We start from the raw sequence: 22,001 nt of genomic DNA on the forward strand, positions 1-22,001 counted from the left end.
TGTATAATTTATCAAAATATATATATATATATATATATATATATATATATATAAAAAAAACAATCAAAAAAATATAACAAAAAGATTACAAAATAAAATAAAATTAATAAATTGTACTACTTCACAAGAGGTCTTTGTACCATTAAAACATCCTGCAAGTTTCAGAGCTCCTCATTATAAACAAAGCATTAATTTAATTTAATCAAGCTATAAAAACAGCTTGTTCTGATATTGCGGGATCTGTGACATCACATGGGCAAATACATTTGCATATGACTGCCTTCAGAGCAAGACATCGACAAATAGATTTACATCATCGCACCACAGGCCCCACCCACGTTCAGTCACTTAATGGCTGACATTTGCCTACACTGGAGGCGAGCATCGCGTTGCGTCAAAAGCAAATAAAACTCTTTATAATCACTGACACTGTCTAGACTGGATACAGTATACAGATGCGCATTCAGTTTCTAACGTACTCCCACGCACTTGAGTCTGTCGACAACAGGACAAATTGAAGAGTAAAAGAACTTTTACTCTATTTTTACGCATTGTTTAAACAGCTCATTTGAGTCTCTGTACAGACTTCAGAAGGATCCCAACATCGGAAACAAGTGGATGGTTTATTTTTAATGGCATTATATGTTTGTTTGGAGCATTTTGTTTTGTGAACGAGGCACAATTATGGAGAGTTTCTCAAACTTTTGATGAAAGATGAAGCAGCACACTGTATTGGATCTGACAGCAGCTGCATCACAATCTGCAAGTAAATTATTATTATATTATATTATATATATTATATTATAGAATTATATATATATATATATATATATATATATATATATATATATATATATATATATAAATACATTAGGCAGCAAGTGAACATTTTGTCCTCAAAGTTTGTTAGAAGCAAGAAAAATGGGCAAGCGTAAGGATTTGAGCGAGTTTGAAAAGGGCCAAATTGTGATGGCTAGACCACTGGGTCAGAGCATCTCCAAAACTGCAGCTCTTGTGGGGTGTTCCCGGTCTGCAGTGGTCAGTATCTATCAAAAGTAGTCCAAGCAAGGAACAGTGGTGAACCGGCAACAGGGTCATGGGCGGCCAAGTCTCACTGATGCACGTAGGGAGCGAAGACTGGCCCGTGTGGTCCGATCCAACAGAAGAGCTACTGTAGCTCAAATTGCTCAAGAAGTTAATGCTGGTTCTGATAGAAAGGTGTCAGAATACACAGTGCATCACAGTTTGTTGTGTATGGAGCTGCATAGCTGCAGACCAGTCAGGGTGCCCATGCTGACCCCTGTCCACCGCCGAAAGTGGCAACTGTGGACACGTGAGCATCAGAACTGGACCACGGAGCAATGGAAGAAGGTGGCCTGGTCTGAAGAATCATGTTTTCTTTTACATCACGTGGATGGCCGGGTGCGTCGCTTACCTGGGGAACACATGGCATCAGGATGCACTATGGGAAGAAGGCAAGCCAGCAGAGACAGTGTGATGCTTTGGGCAATGTTCTGGGAAACCTTGGGTCCTGCCATCCATGTGGATGTTATTTTGACATGTACCTACCTACCTAAGCATTGTTGCAGACCATGTACACCCATTCATGGAAACAGTATTCCCTGGTGTCTGTGGCCTCTTTCAGCAGGATAATGTGCTCTGCCACAAAGCAAAAGTGGTTCAGGAATGGTTTGAGGAGCACAACAACGAGTTTGAGGTGTTGACTTGGCCTCCAACTTCCCAGATCTCAATCCATTCGAGCATCTGTGGGATGTGCTGAACAAACAAGTCCGATCCATGGAGGCTCCACCTTGCAACTTACAGGACTAACTACTATGTACTTACATCAAAAAATAAGTACAATGTACTTATTGTGTTCATATTGTATTGTAAAACACTTTTGCTGCTATTGAAGTGGGATACAGGTAAGATTAGGGGCAGGTTTGGTGGTATGGGTAGGTTTAAGGTGGGTTAAGGGGTAAGGGATGGGTCAACAGTGTAATTATAAATGTAAATACAGAAATTAATTACAGATGTAATTACATGCAGGTATTTTTAAAATATAATTACAATGTAAAAACATGTATGTACACAATAAGTGCATTGTATCAAATGATTAATACAAGTACACAATAGTTAGGGCCACCTAATATTAAGTGGGATCTGCTGCTAACATCTTGGTGTCAGATAGCACAGCACACCTTCGGGGGTCTAGTGCAGTCGTTCCCAAAGTCGGGGTCACGACCATAGACAGTAAAAGAAATGGACACAGCGACCCCATTGGAACTCAATTGAGACAAGTGAAGCCCATTTTTAGCGATTTTTAGCACTTCCGTTTCTGACGCGCAGACTCAAACTAAGCTTGATGACGTCAGCAACCTGTCTGACAGATGTAAATCTTCTAGTAGCTGTGCGTGCAAACTGCCATCGTTAATCTTGCAGAGACGGCGATCTTGAGCGGGGAGTTCTTTGGCGTGAGTGAGCAGGAGTAAGTATTCTGATTAATTATTTTGTATAGTATTTTAAAATGTAACGCCAGTACGCCATATTAAGTTAATGCATACTATTGCCTGCGAGCTTCTCCTCCTGTCTGTACGGTAATTTCTCTACTGTGCGACAGAGAGTCGAGTGGTTATGACGCAATCGTTAGCCTATTTTTACAAAAACTGTATCTACGGGGCCATAATGTAACATAGAAGGTAATGGAGCCCTTTATACATTGTCGTGTATCTTTAGAAATAAATAATGGACAAATGGAGTGTTTACACGCCTCAGATGTAAAGTTATTCACTGTCAAAGTGACGCCAAAATGAACGGGAGTCAATGGGGATGCTAACGCAAGTGAAGTTCTGCTACAAGATGGCGGCACCCGGCCGACTTCAACTTCCGGTCGACTTCCTTGGGCACTGGTCGCGACCCACCGGGGGGTCGCGAGACAGTGAGGGAGGGGTCGCGAGATGATTTCCAGAAATAAAAAAAATAATAATAATAATAATAATTAAACGATTAGAAATAGTATATTCTATCAATAATTGTCACAAAATACTAAAAATAGTAGTTAAATTAAAAACAAAAACCATGCAAATAAAAAAAAGCCATCAACCTTTCGAGTTTCCTTTCCCTCGGCCGTGACTCCTGAGGTGATTACGACAGATTAATGACATAGTAGCAACAGCATCAGCTGCAGCAGGTCAGTTTACTGCAACATGTTAAACATTCAGACATGTGTCGAAATGAAACGTTGGTTAATATCGATCAAAAAAGACAACGCAGGGAGGCCGGCGGAGGAGAGCGGAGAAGCACGCGCTTCACATATGCCGCGTTTGCAGTGCGCAACTGCTCCATGGCTGTGTATCACAAACACAACATTTACTTATTTTTATTTCAAATCCAAAAGTTGTTACTGAATATGGCTTGTCAGCACAGCGATTCTCTTTGTATAGGCCTACACTATATTTCATAGATGTCACGTTTAAACGCACTATATTTAAACGTTTATTCATATCATACTTTATATTTATCTGAAGTAATACTTTAGATTTATATATTATGTTGCTTACGCAAGTGGCAAAACATTTCAACGTAAGCTTTATGTTAAAATCAAAAACGTTTTTTTTTTTTTTAAACTTAAAATAGACAAAAACAGGCGACTCTCGTCTTTTCTTTCCTTTTAAATCTTTTTACAATAAATCCCTCAGGTCATAAAGAACTGTTTTTCCACCTTCACGAAGAGACGAGTGCTATTGTTTATGTCTCCTTGTTCACCTAAATGCCTGGTAAGGTGTTATTTTCCTTGCTTTACCCGAGGCAAAAATGCCGTGTTTAAACTGTTTAACAGAGACTTTGAACTATATGAATCTATGGTGAAATTACTAGTTTTTTCGCGTCAATACATGTTTATTTTAATGCGAACAGTGCGCTGTCGTTTTAATTCAGCGAAAAATAGACTCGGCGCGTAAATGATCGCTGCACTGCTGCAGACGCACCGCTCCTGGAACGCACTGCCGGACCGCATCCGCGTGCAGTGTGAAATCCGTTAATATGGGCACAGAAAAAAATGCGCACTGCAAACAGAGTAGGCCTATGTGTGAAACATGCGTTAGTGCGTGTGCGCCTTTGTGCACAACTCATTAACCACCTCCGAGGATAGTGGGGGTCGCGAGTCACTGTCATCGTTATTTTGGGGGTCGTGGGCTGAAAAGTTTGGGAACCCCTGGTCTAGTGGAGTCCATGCCTTGATGGGTCAGGGCTGTTTTGGCAGCAAACGGGGGACCAACACAATATTAGGAATGTGGTCATAATGTGGGCTGTCAAAATAACGCGTTAATTTTGATTAATTAATCTGAGAAAAAATAACGCGTTAAAATAAATAATGCAGATTAATCCATTCAGTATTGACCTTTGAACCTGGAGCCGTTCTAGCCACCATTTGACTGTAAAATGAAGGAGGGAGACGACTGCTGCGCTGACGGACAGAACGAGCAGAGCTCCTCCCTCGTGCGTGCGAGCTCTCTCTGTCTTCAAAGTAAGCACCGTCTTTGCTCTATCTCTACCTCACACATAATAATCTAAATCAACTGACACAATGCTAAAACTTCGTAAGACCGAATCCATGTTTCACGAGGCGCATTCGGAGAATGTTTTTCCTGAATAACCGCTGGGTGTGAATAGTGCTCAAAAGAACGTCACCTCATCTTCTCTGACAGGCGCCCTGCACGTGCAGCTGACATAAACCACACTTTCAGTAAACAAAAAGAAAATCCTATCCAGTGGTGAAGTGTTTTCTGTGTTGACAAATCTTTTGCGATGTCCTAATAACAGTCATGATTCACACGCAACGCGTCAACGTCCGCTAATGTCCAATTCACAACCTAATGACTCATTTGAACAAATTCATTTTAATGAATCATGACAACAACTGATCTGTCCACACGGTCTATAATGAATCACTTACTCGAACAACTCTGAAATGAGAACATAAGTGTGCTTACCCCATTTAGCCTTAATAATCCACAATATTTTCAGGTTATTTAAATGACAATGTGTAGTAAATCAGGCCTACTTATAAAATCAGTTAGTTTAGACTGGAGTGAGGTGAAACCAAAACAAAGCAAGGTGTTGTTAGCTAGGTGCATTCAATTGTATATGGTAGAAAATTATATTATTAGTTAACAGAAACTTCTAAATGCTACTTTTTAATACTTTTCAGGTTTAGCAAAAAAGCATCTTCTCTTACAAAGCTATAAAATTTTTTTTTTTTTGCAAAGAGGGCAAGAAAGAATTACAGTGAGAGTGACGGGTACTTTATTGTCAGTATCGGGCTCGCAGATCACGTGGGTAGGGCACTTTTTACTGTTTGTGTGGATGACCATATCTGTCACCACCAAATTTTTGACCAGGAAAAACCCTGCATTGATTCATTTTAATTGTAATATTTAATACTTTCACAGCAAAAATTATTTATGCGATTAATTTAGATTAATTAATCACGGAGTATGTAATTAATTAATTTACAATTTTTAATCGATTGACAGCCCTAGTTATGCCTGATCGGTATTATTAACATTACAAGTGAACCCTTAAGGAACATATTAAGAGAAAAAAAATCCATGTCATAACCTCTTTAAATTCTTTAATATGAGCCAGAAATTTCATTGTGAGATTCTTTTTGTATTGTCTGTGGAACTTTGGTTTCCCAATTACTGTCAAATCTTTGGTTTGAATTTACTTTTACAACATTTTTAAAGCACATTATATTATTAATGAATTCTATTGTCTTCTATTTCACCAACCAATAACAATCAATCTGAGCCCGATTTTCTAAAAATCTCTCCAAGCTCTAAAGAATTCCACATAATAACAGTTAATCACAGTCCCAATAAAAAGCAGCAATTCTGCTGTGATTCATCCCTCTATTACAGCCTCCGTCCCAGCGGCCTTGAACACACATGCTGCTAAAGAATCTCTCATAAAGGGTGAGAAATGACAAAATGTCACTCTTGATAATGCACTGTAACCTTCCCCTGTGGGATAAAGAGCTGAACAAGCCGTAGCCTACAGACACACGCTGAAACCAGTTCTGTGAGGACAGGAAAATTATTTGAACACTAAACTATAAACAACAACAGAGAAATCTCATACTGTGAGCTGCAGCTCATATTAACCCTGCAGGGAAATGATATTAAAGATTCATAAGGCTCTTAGCAGGCTGATGGAGGGACATTCACAGGTCAGCCCCTCCAGATGGGCATTTGTGTGGCCCCTCAGGCACTGGAGCCACAAATATATTACCAATCAGACTCTACAGGACCTCTATACACACACGCAGCGTAGACACACTTATGTTATATACAGCAGTTCAGGTCTGTGATGTTGAAGGTTATCCCCAAAAAAGTCCCTCAATAGGGAACATACACAATCAATTTCTCTCAGGAGCACCAAAGTTCAACAGGCTAAAAGAAAAACACACACTGAAGCAAATGGTGTATTTAAATGAGAACTAAATGAAAACACAAGTTTTCTAATACCTCTAAAAACTAAACCATTTGGGGAATCTATAGGGGTATTTTAACAAGAAAGGTCTTTCTCAAAGACAAACACAAAAGGAATGTGTCCTTGAGACGTATTCACAAGATTCGCTCATTTCACTGGAAAATAAACCAGAAAGCAGAAGTTTTTTTTTTTTTTTTTTAGTCTTGGCCTTGGTTGCTGGGCAACACATTTCAAGGCAGTTTCTTTGGAAAATACTCTAAGAAAAGGATTTTAATATTTTTAATTCAACAAATAAGACAGATCTGTTTTTTAGTTTTGTAAACCTTTTGTAACCCATTGCATTTATCTCCAGTAAACGGGGGACAAAAAAAATGTCTTTTAAATCAAACAATATTCATTGATATTACCTAGAACTGCATAAACAGCAGAAGTGTGATTGACAGTTTGAGTGTTTGGTCTGTTGAATGTCAGTTTCATGCACTCAGCAGCCAGTAATTCACAAAACACATTGCGGTCTGCACAACCTGTATTCAGTGTGGTGTGGTATCTTTTATTATGTGTCGTTTTGTTCATGGTTTTCAAGGTTGAGGTGTCATGTAACTTGCCATGTTGACATCTGCCATAATTTGATTTAAAAATTCAAGTCTGTTTAATTTTCTGTCATGACTGTGTAATAAAAATGCATGGTGTTTTAGTATACCATTGTTTTTTTTTTTTCTTCTTTTTTTTTTTAAGGGGACTCTCAATTTATCAAGCAGCATGGTCTTTGTTCTGGGTGCAGAAAGAATGAAATTGCTGGTGCAGTTGTTAGTTTCTCTCTATAGGGGGCAGCAGTGATGCAGCTTGCTTCATTTCTCAGGGACAGAGCAATTAAAACCAGCACTGACTAATGTGATTCTCCACAGGCAACTGAATTAATAACAGTTCAGTGGTTTAGCTTGATGAATTGCAGCAGTCAGTGTTTTAAATGAAAGCTGAACACTCGCATCTAAACCTGAAAAAGAGGAATCACATTCATTTTGTAATTATGAGATCTAGACAGCTAGAGGAAAGTTAATCGAATCAAATCAATGAGCTCATAGAGAGAGAGAGAGAGAGAGAGAGAGAGAGAGAGAGAGGGAAACAGCAAGAGAGAGCATATTTAATTTGTCTACTATGAATGTCCACACGATGCATAACAGCATTTTTTCTTAATCTATATAAACAAATGTCTTTTCAATATCATCTCAAATCAGCATTAATTTTGTAAAAAATATTGTAAGCATCTTGAGATCTCATTTCACCTCATGCTTTCTCTTCGCTTACAGTGTCATCTTCTTGGTAATCAAGGAAAATTAATTTTTAAACTATAAATATTTAGATGTTTATTATATGAACATTTGATTCACTTTTTTTCTTAGTTAACCCTCTGGGGCTGATGTGGGGTCCTGCAGTAGTTTTGACATGCCCTGACATTTATGCTTTTTTCAGTTGCTTATAAACATATGAATGACAAAAGTCTCATTACACTGTATTCAGCACAATCTAGGCTAAAATAATATGTGAGCAACAAGTATGTACATGTTTGTATTTTTGAGAGAATTACGTATATGCATGTTTTTTGAAAAAAACAAACAAAAATAATTAAGTCACTGAAATAAGGCTTCAAAACACATACTAAATCAATTTTTTCACAAGACTTTTGTGAATTGTATATTTTAGTCTAGAGTTTTTGCTTCAAAATGATGTGAAAATCATCATGCCTACTCAGTCACATAAAACAATGTATTGATTTTAAATTTCTAAGACACTTTTTGTTTAGAAAGGCCATATGCGAGGAAGGCGCGAATCTTCATGAATAATGCTGTGATTCACACCTGAGGAGATTAAAACCCTTGCACCTAATGAGCTGCATAATGAGCCATTCAGTAAGGTAGCTACGTTCTGATTGAAAGCCTGGATCTGGGAAAAGGGTAAAACAATAAAACCAAAACACACTCATGACAATTTGTAAGTTTGATTGTTCGATTTTTCTAACTATTCAATTTGTACGATCTTAAGGCCTGTTCACACCAATAAGAATGTTTGGTACTAAAATTTGGTAAACATTTTAATTTGAAATGAGTGGCTATTAATGCATCTGTTCAGACCAACACAAACAATCGCATGCCATCAATGCAACAGATTTTTCTTATTTCTTATGGAAAAAAGAAACAGAACTTACAGAACTTTTGTTTCTGAACTCATGTATTTGGTCTTGTTTGGTAAACACCATAGCAAATAAATAAATCTGAATGGCTGTTTAAATACTGTTTGACTTCTCTGTGAAAAGTGTGTGTCAGAAACTGCCCTAATTGTGTACCGCTGTATATTTCTGCTTTTCCATAAGCGCCACCTACTGTCAGAGAGTGAATATCCGCGTCAGTTCTCGCAGATCACGCTAGTCAAGCTTGCATCAGCTGATGCTCATCTGATCCGTGTCTACCAATAGGAATATAATGCTACAGCATTCCTATTTAAGTTCCCTTTTCAGTTATCCTTCAGCTGCTTTCATTAGCCGCTTTTCCACTGTCGGGCCAGTGCGAGCCGGGGCTAAAAGCGTGCCGGGCTGGGCCTATGGCCACAGACCTTCGGCACCGAGGCCAAAATCAAGTTGTGTTTCCACTGTCGGTCCGCTAGCTCCGCAGCACTGATCTAAAAACCGCCCTTAAACACACCTCCCTTGATCAAACGTCACACAACCCAACCCATTTCAGCGTGTAGACCATCACCTGACTACGATTAGCTCCGCCTTTCTCCTCGACCGCACCTCAAGCCCCAGCTGGCCCGCTTTGGACCAAGGTTTTCGGCGGGGCCGAAAAACCCATGCCTTTGGCACCGAGGAAGCACCGAAGAGGCACGATCAAGCCCCGGAAGTGACAGTGGAAAAGCGACCGGCCCTGGCACGCACTAGCACGCCCGCCTTTGGCCCAGCAGTGGAAACGCAGCTATTGTGATGCTCAGGAGCTAATTACCCTCCACCATCCCCAGCTCCTCCTCTTGTCCACAATAAGGATTTAGTCTCTGACATATTGTCATTGTCATCAAGAACAGATATCATTAGGGGCTTTCACACCGGAGGAACCTTTTCATAGTTTTTATAACTATTTGTGGAAGTACATGCTTTTTGTAGCATTCGCACTGCAGGAACTGGGGACGATTTTAGTTCTAAGAACGCCTTTTGGGGGGACTAAATTAGATCCATTTACCATTATGCTAAGGAGAACATCCAATGCGACTTTAAGGGGACCAAGTGAAACATGATTATGAATTTCTGAATTACGGCAAACGCTAATACTTTTTCATATACTGTTTACTTTCTTTGTATAACAGTTCTACGTTTTAGACAGGACTGTTAAACAGATCGTAACCTAATGAAGACAAACTACACAAACTGCTACTGTAAAAGTGAAGCAGCACAGATAAAAACAGCAAGTATCAAAAAATTATACAGCATAACCTATTAATGCTGCATTGCATGCTGGGTACCTTCACAGTAGATATGGACTGTATAAATACAGTATGATATTGTTTGTTTACAGTATTTTTTGTGTTTTAGTTAGATACAAGTCCTACTGTGAAATTACTGTGAAAGTAATATAATTATTAGCATGGCATATACTGTAAATGCCCGCATTGGTCTTAACAGACAAACAGCAAGTTAAAATCTGACCAAATTTTCATGCTGAAAATTTGTGTTGGTGTGAATTTGTGCTGTCAATCGATTAAAAAATAACCTAATTAATCGCACATTTTTCTGTAATTAATCACACCCAACTTTAAAGTTTTTAATATATATTTATATTGTAATACTTTCACACTGAATCTCCAAAATAATGTAGAAACAATATAAAGACAGTATATTTGTTTAATAGGATCTTTTTACTAATCACTATGAATGCCTTTATCTATTGTCTTTATTACATGGATTTCCCCCTCAATTTTAGCCACTAATTATAACCATTCAACATTACAGTATAATTGAAAGATATCATTTTTAACATTTAATAGGCTTTAAAAAATAATTTAAGTGAACTTAAAACAATCTTCACATAAACCCACTGTAATAAATGTCACATTTAGCTGTCCCTTTAATATATCAGGGCTCAACACTAACGTTTTTTTGTTTGTTTGTTTGTTTGTTTTCTATTGGCCCAGTCAGACGGTTCAGTTTTTTACCTGCCCTGCCAAAATGCACAAAAAAAGTTATTGTTTTAATTGCTTTTGACAAATGTAAACTTGTAAACAGTGCTTTTAGATTTTCAGGTAGGTCTAACAGGTAAATATACAGAAATTGAATAATTTCTTAATTTCTGTTTCTGTGCAGTTAATAAACACTGCACAGTCTTCACTACATAAATTATAAATTGAATTAATTAATTGTAATTAAAGCTAAAAGTGATTTAGTCAAGAGCAGTGAGTGATTTGCTCTTTGTCTGTTGTTCTTTGATTAACATTAAGGACAACAGCAGGTTTATTAGGCTGCTGTCACTTTAAGACCTGACACAAAAAGAGAACTGTTGGGTGTTTGTTCACAGAGAGCCAGCGCACAGATTTGAGTGCTCTTTTGCGTTTTATCGTGCTTGAATGGTTTAATAGCACTTGAATGAATGATAGTGTCATCATATAATGTAACACTAGCCAAAGCATGCCAGAAAAAAAAACGGATACTGCGTTATTTGCATTAAATATTTTTAACGCTTTAAACTGAAAAAATTAATTGCATATGTTAATGTTAAATTTGACAGCCCTAGTGTGAACACATAAAGTTATATGTTTTAGGGGTTAGACCTTTATGGTGATTTTACTTACAAATGTAGATTGTAAAAATTCATACAAAATCACCAACTCACGTTGTTCGGCTTCATGAAACATGACAACTTTTTATAACATGATAAATTGGCTTTTTAGTGCTCTTGCCCATGGTGGTGGAGAGGTTTGAATGGAAGATGTAGATTCTTTGGACAGGTGTCTTTTATACACATAATGAGCTGACATTAAAGGTGCCATCGAATGAAAAATTGAATTTACCTCGGCATAGATGAATAACACGAGTTCAGTACATGGAAATGACATACAGTGAGTCTCAAACACCATTGTTTCCTCCTTCTTATATAAATCTCATTTGTTTAAAAGACCTCCGAAAAACAGGCGAATCTCAACATAACACCGACTGTTACGTAACAGTCTGGATCATTAATATGTACGCCCCCAATATTTGCATACCAGCCCATGTTCAAGGCATTACACAAGGGCAGGACGTCTGGATCTGTGCACAGCTGAATCGTCAGACTAGGTAAGCAAGCAAGGACAATAGGGAAAAATGGCAGATGGAGCAATAATAACTGACATGATCCATGATATAATAATATTTTTAGTGATATTTTTAAATTGTCTTTCTAAATGTTTCGTTAGCATGTTGCTAATGTACTGTTAAATGTGGTTAAAGTTACCATCGTTTCTTACTGTATTCACGGAGACAAGAGCCGTCGTCTATTTTCATTATTAAACACTTGCAGACTGTATAATTCATAAACACAACTTCATTCTTTATAAATCTCTCCAACAGTGTGTAATGTTAGCTTTAGCCTGTTAGCCACGGAGCATAGCCTCAAACTCATTCAGAATCAAATGTAAACATCCAAATAAATACTATACTCACAGGAATCGATGCATGCATGTAGCATGAATGACAAACACTTTGTAAAGATCCATTTTGAGGGTTATATTAGCTGTGTGAACTTTGTTTATGCTGGTTAAGGCAGTCAAAAGCTCGGGGGCGGGGGAGCGTGAGATTTAAAGGGGCCGCGCACTGAATCGGTGCATATATAATTATGGCTCAAAATAGGCAGTTAAAAAAATTGAATTAAAAAAAATCTATGGGGTATTCTGAGCTGAAACTTCACAGACACATTCAGGGGACACCTTAGACTTATATTACATCTTGTTAAAACTGGTTCTAGGGCACCTTTAAGAGTACTTTCTTAAAGTGACGGGACTAATCTGTGTTCGACATGAGCACATAAACAATTTTTAGGAGGCATAATTCTTGCTGGTTGGTAGGGAATCAAATATTTCACTTGATCAAATGCTAATCAATTTATAACCTTTATATAATGTGTTTATTCTGGATTTTTTGGTTGATATTCTGTCTCTATCCATTAAAATAAACCTACCATAAAATTATAGACTCCTTGTTTCTTTGTAAGTAGGCAAACTTACAAAATCAGCAGGGGATCAAATAATTATTTTCCCCACTGTATCTAAACTTAAAAAAAAAAATCTATTTAAAACAGTAGCATCTGCATTTTATCAAAGTCTAAACAGCCAACCAGGTGTTTCTAAGACCTGGCCTATTTATTGAGTGAGAACACTCATTAAACACTGCTTCTAATGAGCCATGACTGATGGGAGTGATGCAATCACTCATATATCCTGCTCTCATGAGAGCAGTTCTCAGTGTATTACTGCACAGCTCAGAGTAATTAAACACAACTGAACGCACAGATACACAATGAAGATAACTAAAGATCTAAAGCATCTTTTAGTCGTTTGTTGCCAAGTAACAGGTTCCCATGGTGACTAGGCCCACCTCACTAATCAGTATTTGTCAGTTAGTGGAGTCTGTGCTGTTATGGGACACCCCACTGCCGTGTATGTGTGTGTGTGTGTACGTCATAGCTCCTTCCTGACACACACAAAATAGAAAGCAGCATAAGGGGCCATTCACACAGAACAGGTTTTTGTGGTTTTTTAAAAAAAAAAGTTTTTTAACTTTACTTCTTTTAACTTGAGCGTCACATTTTTAGAAAGGCGTGTCATGCGTGAGATGCTGCAAAAAATGCAAGACACGAGCACAACGGTCAAACACATCCGTCTAGTGCATGTTTTGAAAAAATGGAAAAGTAGCACAGTGGAGTTATAAGGCAGTATTTCATGTATCTCAGGAAACATTTGAAGCTTAGCGAAAAATGTGACCCAAGATAGTGAAAGACAATGAATATACTTAATATAAAAACAGTCCAAAAATATTTATTCCAAATATATATACAGTTTCAAGCAATTAGTAATTCCTTTAGAAGGACATAGTAACACTTGAGTCATTATTATCCAAAATCTTCCGAAAACCTCAAATGTTTACAATGAGTTCAGTCATTACTAGAGAGTTATCATGCTTTTCACTTTATAATACTGATCCAAATAATTAGCAATTCCTTCTGGAGGATTTGGTAATACATTAGTCATTAATAGTGGATTATCATGATCTTTATTTTAGAATTAATTATACATTATGCATTAATCACATTGATTATGAACCTGTATATAGTAGTTAGTAGTCCTCTGGAAGGTATGAAAAATAGTAGTTATTGATTAGCTAATAGTGAACTACCACATTCAAGTGCTATTACTTACTAATTCATTAATCAGAGTTTCTTGTTAGTTGATAGTACTAAAATGTTAATATTACATTACTCATTTGTTTGTGTTGTAGTTATTCTTTAATGACAGAACAGTATTCACAAATGTTACCAAACAGTCCAAATTAAACATTTAACCCAGTATTTGTGTTGGCTAAGTATTTTTATGCCTGTTAGCTTAGCAACATGCTAACATCAAACACTGTAACTCAGACTCATTGGAAATACATGATTCTGACTACATTTCTGCAAAACTGCAAAAACGTACCTATACATGCAGTACAATTTACTGCAGTTTCCAGGTGAAATCAACACTAGAGGCAGTAAAACACTAACAGGTTTTAGTTCCTTTTCACACAAATGATAATTAAAGGGGTAGATTATTGAATTAAAAAGACATACTGTATGTACACGCAGTTCCATAAGTAATACGTTATGACTTCAAAATACTTTTACTATAGAGGGTATGCACGTGACGTCACCGTCGACCGTTATGTCTGCGGTTTCACCCACTGAGTGGCAAAAGACTGAGTGGCAGCAATGGTTTTCTGCGTGAATGCCTGCGAAAAACACACAAAACACATCCAAAATGGGAAAAAGCTTTGCGACTGACTGTACAAATAGCTTTCACACAAAATCTGAGGTTATATTTTTAAAGACTGCTGAAAGCTACAGAAAAAAAGAAGCAAATAGGTCACAGCAATTCACAGAAACAACTGGACTCCAGGCAAAAAAAAAAAAAAACATGTTTTGCAGTTATCATTTTGAGTCAAAATGTTGGATTTTGGGGTAAATTCATACCCTGTATATTGTGTTGACAACTCATCAATTAAATATTTACCATCTTATATTCTGCATAATTGGGTGTTTTTAAATAAACACTGACAAAAACTATACAAGTTTTAGGGCTGGACGATACGACAAAATATATAACATTGATATAAGTGATCACTTCGATTTAAACCTACCTATATTATAGTTATATAAAGCGTTCACAGGCAGATTTGCTTTATGTATTTCCTCGGCGTCGAAATCAGGCACATATAAATGTCAGTAAAACACGATTCCTGGCTGCATGTCAATATCCATAGATTAGGATTTCTTTGACATGTTATAAGGAACACTTTCGAGCCAAACCTTTAGTGTAATAGTGTTTTACTCGCGTTTTCGCAGTTTCCCCTATTAAATCCAGTCATGCAGCAGGTTCTTTTGCCACTCAGTCCAGCTGAGGGAGCGCGTTCCGGCGAGAAAGTGATGTCTATGCATACCCTCTATAGTGTGTGATTTTCAAACTAATACATGTTTATATTTGCACCACATAATCCTTTTAACCTGGAATAACCTGGAATCACCACCACATAATCCTAAACTTGCTCTGTAGATCACCTGATACAGCAATGCAGAGCGCTCAGGTACAAGTAATGTGCAAACAGTGATGAGTACAACAGTGAGGTTTAATGGTTTCAGAATCTATAATTCATCACTCTATTTAGCATTTCACTTTGAAATTGCCGTAAACCTGCTACAAGTAACGAGTATCATTACACAACCATTTTGCAGTTTATATTTATTACACTGGGCTGTTTAATTAACAGACATCTGCAATGGAGAAAAAATAAATATTGCTTATGTTGTGGACTATGTTGTGCACAAAGGTCTGTTGTGATTTTTACTTACTCTGATGAAAAGCATTTTCTCTCCAACGCGGTAACGGCCCTGTGATTGTCGCTCTATGCAGAACTTATTTGGACACTTACAAGGTGGATCCTTCAGAAATGTGCTTCACCTGGAACACACATTACATGTAAAGTGACAGAAAACTTTACATTCTCATTCTAGAGTTAAAGTTATTGTGGGTACAGATAACAAAAGTGAAATCTGAGAAAGAAAAATGTTACTCACAGCATCATCCAGTATCTTGCCAGTACTTTTTCTGCTAGAGTTGGCCTTGCTGAACGAAGAGATAGATGGAGAGATGGATGGAGAAACGGATGGAGATTGAGAATCGGAAGCAGGAGGTACAGGTGAGAGTGGAGGTTCAGGTATCTTCTCTTCCTGTTCAATCTCTTTCTCCAGCTTTATAAGTCCAGGTGGCTCTACCTTATACCTGTCACAAGAGTGACCATTCACACTTTACGGTTTGATTACACGTACAACAAAATTGTGATTTGAAACAAACAAAGCAAAATTGCTCATTATAAAAGCAAAGCAATAGAACTATGGAATCACATTTCAATGGGTTGGTTACACTTTACAATAAGGTTCATTTGTTAACATTAGTTAATGTATTAACTAACATGAACTAACCATGAGCATTACAATTATTACTGTATTTGTTCATCTTTGTAATGTTACTTAAAAATACAGTTCATAGTTTGTTCATGTTTGTTCACAGTACATTAACTAATGTTAACAAATAGAACTTTTGATTTTAATAAAGTATTAGTTGAAATTAACATTAACAAAGATGAGTAAATGCTGTAGAAATGCAGTTCATTATTAGTTTATGTTAAATAATGTAGTTAACTAATGAACCTTATTGTAAAGTGTTACCAATGGGTTTTGCCAAATTAATTTGCCATTACTCGGTAGATTTGTTACCAAATTATTTACATTTTCTACTATATAAGTTAATGGGAACCAAAACTTTATAAAAATAAAAAAAATCGTACATTCGTTTTTTTCAGTACAAACATATAAACATTCTTAAATCAAGATACTTTTACTTGAGAAGCAAAATGATACGATAAATCTTCTTTATGACAAATTGATTAAAATTAAGTGAGTTTATGCTTAAAACAAAAAAATATCTTTCATAACTATTTAATATTTAATATCAGCAGTGCTGGGCAGTGTTGGGCAGTAACGCGTTACTAGTAACGCGTTACTGTAACACAGTAACTTTTGACAGTAACTAATACTGTAACGCATTACTTTTTAAATAAATGAACTCCGTTACCGTTACCATATGGTGCGTTGTACGTTACTTTTTTAAATTAATTAATTTTGGCTGAAGTGTAGCCTACAGCCTAACCTGTTTACAGCAGCGACGCATTGTAGGATTGGTGGATGCCAACCACTGTAAACACGAAGACGCACTGTGGACGTTTATTCAAGTATGTGCGGCAGTCATGGCGAGTCAAGGCGAGAGCAAGACGAGTTTCTCAAAGTGGAAATATGCTCATTATTTCACTTTAGTTGAGCATAAAGACAAAAACCTTTTAGTCATATGTAAGCTGTGTCTTTCTGGTTCGAAGGTCCTATCTACTGCGATAAACATGTGACATGCTGGATTGAAAATATGTGAAATAAGTTTTTCTAGTCGACTAGTAGTTGTTCATTTAAGCCATTAGTTGACTAATCACATTTATATTAATTTAATTTCTTAAATACCGGAGAGAATAAACTAATAATGAGCGTTTATGTAATATAGGCTATGCACTCAAGCGCACGCATAAAGCTTGCCATAAAGAACCGGCAAAAGTAATGATTATGAATATGACAAAAAACAGCAAGGAGACATTTTAATTGTTTATTAATAATGTAATGTTTTCTGAATCAGTGTCGGCTGCAAAGATGAAGTTGACATTGTAGACTCTCATCATCTCCGCATATACTGGACGCGCCTAGAGAGAGAATGTACATTTCATTCGGATTACATAATCAGAGTAGACTCTTTTCGTTTTTAATTATTTCGTTTTAAAGTAGATATTTCAAGCTTTCTATATTTCTCATGTCTGTGAGGCAAGCAGCCTATACGCTGAGTTTCGGTTCATTTATAAGGCGCACTCCAGTTCACGCGCCAGTGATCGCGCCTGCGCATCCATGATTATATTGCCTGCTATATTTGCTTCTTATTTATTAAATCCAGGCAATTGGTTGATGAAACATTGATTAAAATTAAGATACAATTTTTACAAAACGAAATTCACCTTAAAGAGAGGCATTCTTTCAGTTTTCATAATCAAGTAAATGAATTTAAAACATAACATAGGACTATTTAAACATATATATGAAACTACATTTTCTTTAATGACAGTACAGAGAAATTTCATAAGCAAGAGCGGATCATGAGTCACGAGTCGGATCAAGAATTATTTATTCTTAGACTTATATTTAATAATGGGGGCATTCAAGTTATTTGACATATTTTAATTTTTTTTAAAGTAATGCAATAGTTACTTTCCCTGGTAATTATTTACTTTTATAATGATGTAACTCAGTTACTAACTCAGTTACTACTACTTTCTTAAAGTAGCGTGCCCAACACTGGTGCTGGGTAGCAACTGATTACATGTAATCTGGATTATGTAATCAGTTTCCAAAAATTAAGTACTTGTAATTAAATTATATTACGTTTTAAAATACTTCAGACTGCAGTTACTTTTCTATTGATTACATGATTATACATTCTCAATATTGGCAGTAAATCCTTCATAATTATTGATTCTCCTTAATTCTTCTTTCATGTTTTACATTTTCCTTTCTAAAAATCATATGGTTTATATGCACTGAGAAAGTATTTTTTTCTTGTTTTAAGCATAAACTCACTTCATTTTGGTTCATTTTTCAGTAAACAAGACTGAATATTTTACATCATCTTGCTTCTCAAGTAAATGTATCTAGTTTTAGGAATTGTTAGATATTTTTAATGGAAAACAAGACAAAAATACTGATATTTTAATTTTCACCAAATAATCAAAGTCATACCATTTGTAGTGACATGAGGGTGTGTGAGTGATGACAGAATTGATTGATTGATTGATTGATTGATTGATTGATGATTGATTGATTGATTGATTGATTGATTGATTGATTGATTGATTGATTGTAGACTACCTGGATGCTATTCTTCCCAGCTCCAACAGGCATAGACAAACCTCTCTTGGCTGTTTGTGTAAAACTAAGAAGAACATAAAAATAAAAACATGAGACATAATCACGGCATCTTGTACTGACATACTGTAACAATCAAAGAATTACTGAAAACAGGGTTGAATGATGACACCAAGAGACCACAGAATGACACGGTGATGATGAATTAGTAATTCATTAAACTATTACACTCACTGACAGCTAATGTTCTCTCAGCGAGAGACTCTCAGTGTGTTTTCAGCGTTATTGAACAACACATTATGCTTTTCATAAGGAATTGTGGAGCATCCAAACTACATTTCCCATGATTCAGTGAGGTTGAGTGATGGCAACACAACACAACATGCAATAAAATCTGTAATCTCCACATCAAACCTCAGAACATCCCACCTGAACATAACGCATCCAAGTTTTCATTTAGCTATTTCTGAGGGGGAAAGGAAGAAAAAATTGAATTAAGTATTTTATTTTCTCTTTCAAATGTTTTTTTTTAATCGAAATATGGTAATTTACCACATCATACACCACACTTGCTAATATGCTAATTTGATGATTAGCCAGTTTTTGTTATATAGAACAGATTTACTGCAACACACACTTCACAAATCTGTTCCTGCACTGGTTTGCATTTCAGATCTTAAGGGCATCCAAGTAGATTTTTCTGAATATTCCAATGAAAGTGAAGTTAGGACATCTTTTCTGACTTGAGTTTGTCACAAATACGACTACATTCTATCTGCACACAACTACACAAACACCCTCTCTTGTGTGTAACTCCAGTGGGAAGAGAACCCATTCTTTCTGCACTCAGAAATCTCAGTTCCTGCTGCCCTCAGTTCTACTCCCTAGATGAACCAATCCTGTCTTTCTCTCTCGTTCTTTTTGTAGTTTCAGCAGACTTGTTATTCTCTCCAGCTGTCTTGGACATGTGTTGAAAGCAAAGCATAGAGAAGCTATTCTAACTCTCTACCTGGAGCCTTCAATGTCTGTATGTCTGGATCTGACACATGACGGAGATGTCTAGTTTACAGGCTGTTTACAGCTACAGCAAAAGAAGAGGACACACTTTCTTCCTTCATATACTTTTCTCACCATCAAAATTTGTGCCAAGAATACCTACAATTTTGAGAAATGCAGTGAGAGGAAAAATAAAACTTATTTGTCCCATGACCAGCCAGAGACACTTATCATCTGTATCTGACCTTTAACCAATTTCAGTTTAAGGCACAATATGTAATTTTCGCCACTAGATGTTGCTTATTCAAAAAAAGGTGTAGCTTGGTGACGCCTTGATTTCGCAAAATCATGGGAGGTATTGTCTTCACGTCTAAAGCCAGAGGAAAGAATCCAACGAGACTCGGGCAGAAATTCATATTAATGGATGAGCTAATGTATTAAAGATTTATAAACATTACTGTAGTATGAAGCAGGGTGTGGCTGAAAGCCGTTGGAGCGGAAAGAGGCCGCTGGAGTGATTGCTAATGAGAGACAAGCGTGACACACGTCTCAAGAGCAGTGGAGCTTTTATTATGCTGCAGACAAGCACTTCTGCTTCTTCCGGTCAAGAATATGTGGGGTAAAGCAGCTCTGTTTTATCATATTAGATACATTTGTGTGTTCAAAGTTGTTATAATGCTACTCTGTGCATTCACTTGGCGGCTACTGTGAGACACTTGTTGCACACTGCAGTAAGCTAGATCGATATTAGTCATGGTAAAACATGGTACTCGCGGTAAATCAAAAAAATTAGATTTAAACAATAAAACTTACTGTGTTGAGCTATATAACATTAGTTGTGCATAAGGCAGTTTTATGTTTTATGTACAGCAAAACAACCTAATCATCTCCCAAAAACATTAGTAGTATTGTGATGTAAAATTCCAAAATGTTTTTTTTTTTCAGGCATTTCTTTAAGCATGGGTGCTTTTGGCCCAATAGAATTTTAGAAATGTTTAGAAACTCACTTTTTACACTCTGAATTATTTAATTTCTTTATGAACAATGTCTAAATGTCTAGTTCAGCCATGAAACTCTAGAGGGCACAGGCTGATAGGTCCTTTACAAGAATTCCACAAGAAATGACATCATTACTACATGGCACAAGCTGATTGGCCTCTGCTGATCCTGCAGCCAATGAGATTGCTTGCTCAACATTTAAATATGGTGTAGTGTTTGCTGTAGGGTAGTCCTGTTGCGTGCTATCAGTTCCTCTGAAACCCTCCACCTCCCCCAGCTCCACCTGCCTTGATCTGCTACAGAATTTATGTATGTCTATTTATGCAGAAGCAGCATATCTTACATGCTCACAGCAGCGTGTCTGAGTATCTACTGATAGTAGAAAGTCCATACTTGTTTTGCAGCAGCAGCAATAATCAACAGCAGCGGCATAGTAGATCTAGTCCGCCAAGACCAAATACATTAACATTGCCATATTCAATAACATGCTAAAACTTTTCAGAGAGTTGTAATTATTAGACTGTGTAAATAACAAATATCACAGAATAATCACTAATTATGTTTTTTTTAGTATTTTTTTCTGAGACATCATGAGCATTTACACCCCTAATGTTACAGCTGTCATTGTGTGGATTATTCTATTATGCTTTTTTTACCTTTCCTTTAGTCTGTAATATAGCTGTTTGTGCATGTAAACGATCTGCAACAGTATAAAAGTCAAGGTCCATGCCAAAGGGAGTGAATCTCTCCTGCACCTGCATTTGGTTAAATTAGGACATTACATTTGTGACACACTCTAAGCGGAAGACCTATCACAACAGACTAGGGCAACTGTCTAATCAGAGCAGATGGGGCTTTCTGGAAGGCGGGTTTTAAAGAAACCTAAACTAAAACACAGCATTCAGACAGAGTGTGAAAACAGGTGCTGCACAATTGTAACTTATAAGAAAAAATAATTTTTGAACATTAAATTATGTTAACCTATTCTAGTAGACCCCCTGAGCAAAATTATGAACTTGTAAATAAGCATAATAAGGGCTTTTTAAAGGTGCCCTAGAATCAGAATTTGAATTTACCTTGGCATAGTTGAATAACAAGAGTTCAGTACATGGAAAAGACATACATTGAGTTTCAAACCCCATTGTTTCCTCCTTCTTATGTAAATCTCATTTGTTTAAAAGACTTCCGGAAAACACTCGGATCTCAACATAACACCGACTGTTACGTAACAGTCGGGATCAT

The 22,001-nt window shown here is 36.7% G+C and overlaps 1 protein-coding gene across 1 annotated transcript in view; it reads right to left on the reverse strand.

The window, feature by feature from the left end:
• Positions 1–22,001, reverse strand: part of LOC125247113 (growth arrest-specific protein 2) — a 63,204-nt gene that overhangs the window by 3,183 nt on the left and 38,020 nt on the right. The window contains 4 exon segments of the mRNA XM_048158317.1: positions 15,606–15,695; positions 15,697–15,714; positions 15,831–16,035; positions 18,768–18,831. Of these exon segments, the coding sequence (XP_048014274.1) occupies positions 15,606–15,695; positions 15,697–15,714; positions 15,831–16,035; positions 18,768–18,831 (377 nt within the window).

The sequence above is a fragment of the Megalobrama amblycephala genome, linkage group LG15 (assembly GCF_018812025.1).
Source record: "Megalobrama amblycephala isolate DHTTF-2021 linkage group LG15, ASM1881202v1, whole genome shotgun sequence".
Taxonomy (NCBI): Eukaryota; Metazoa; Chordata; class Actinopteri; order Cypriniformes; family Xenocyprididae; genus Megalobrama; species Megalobrama amblycephala.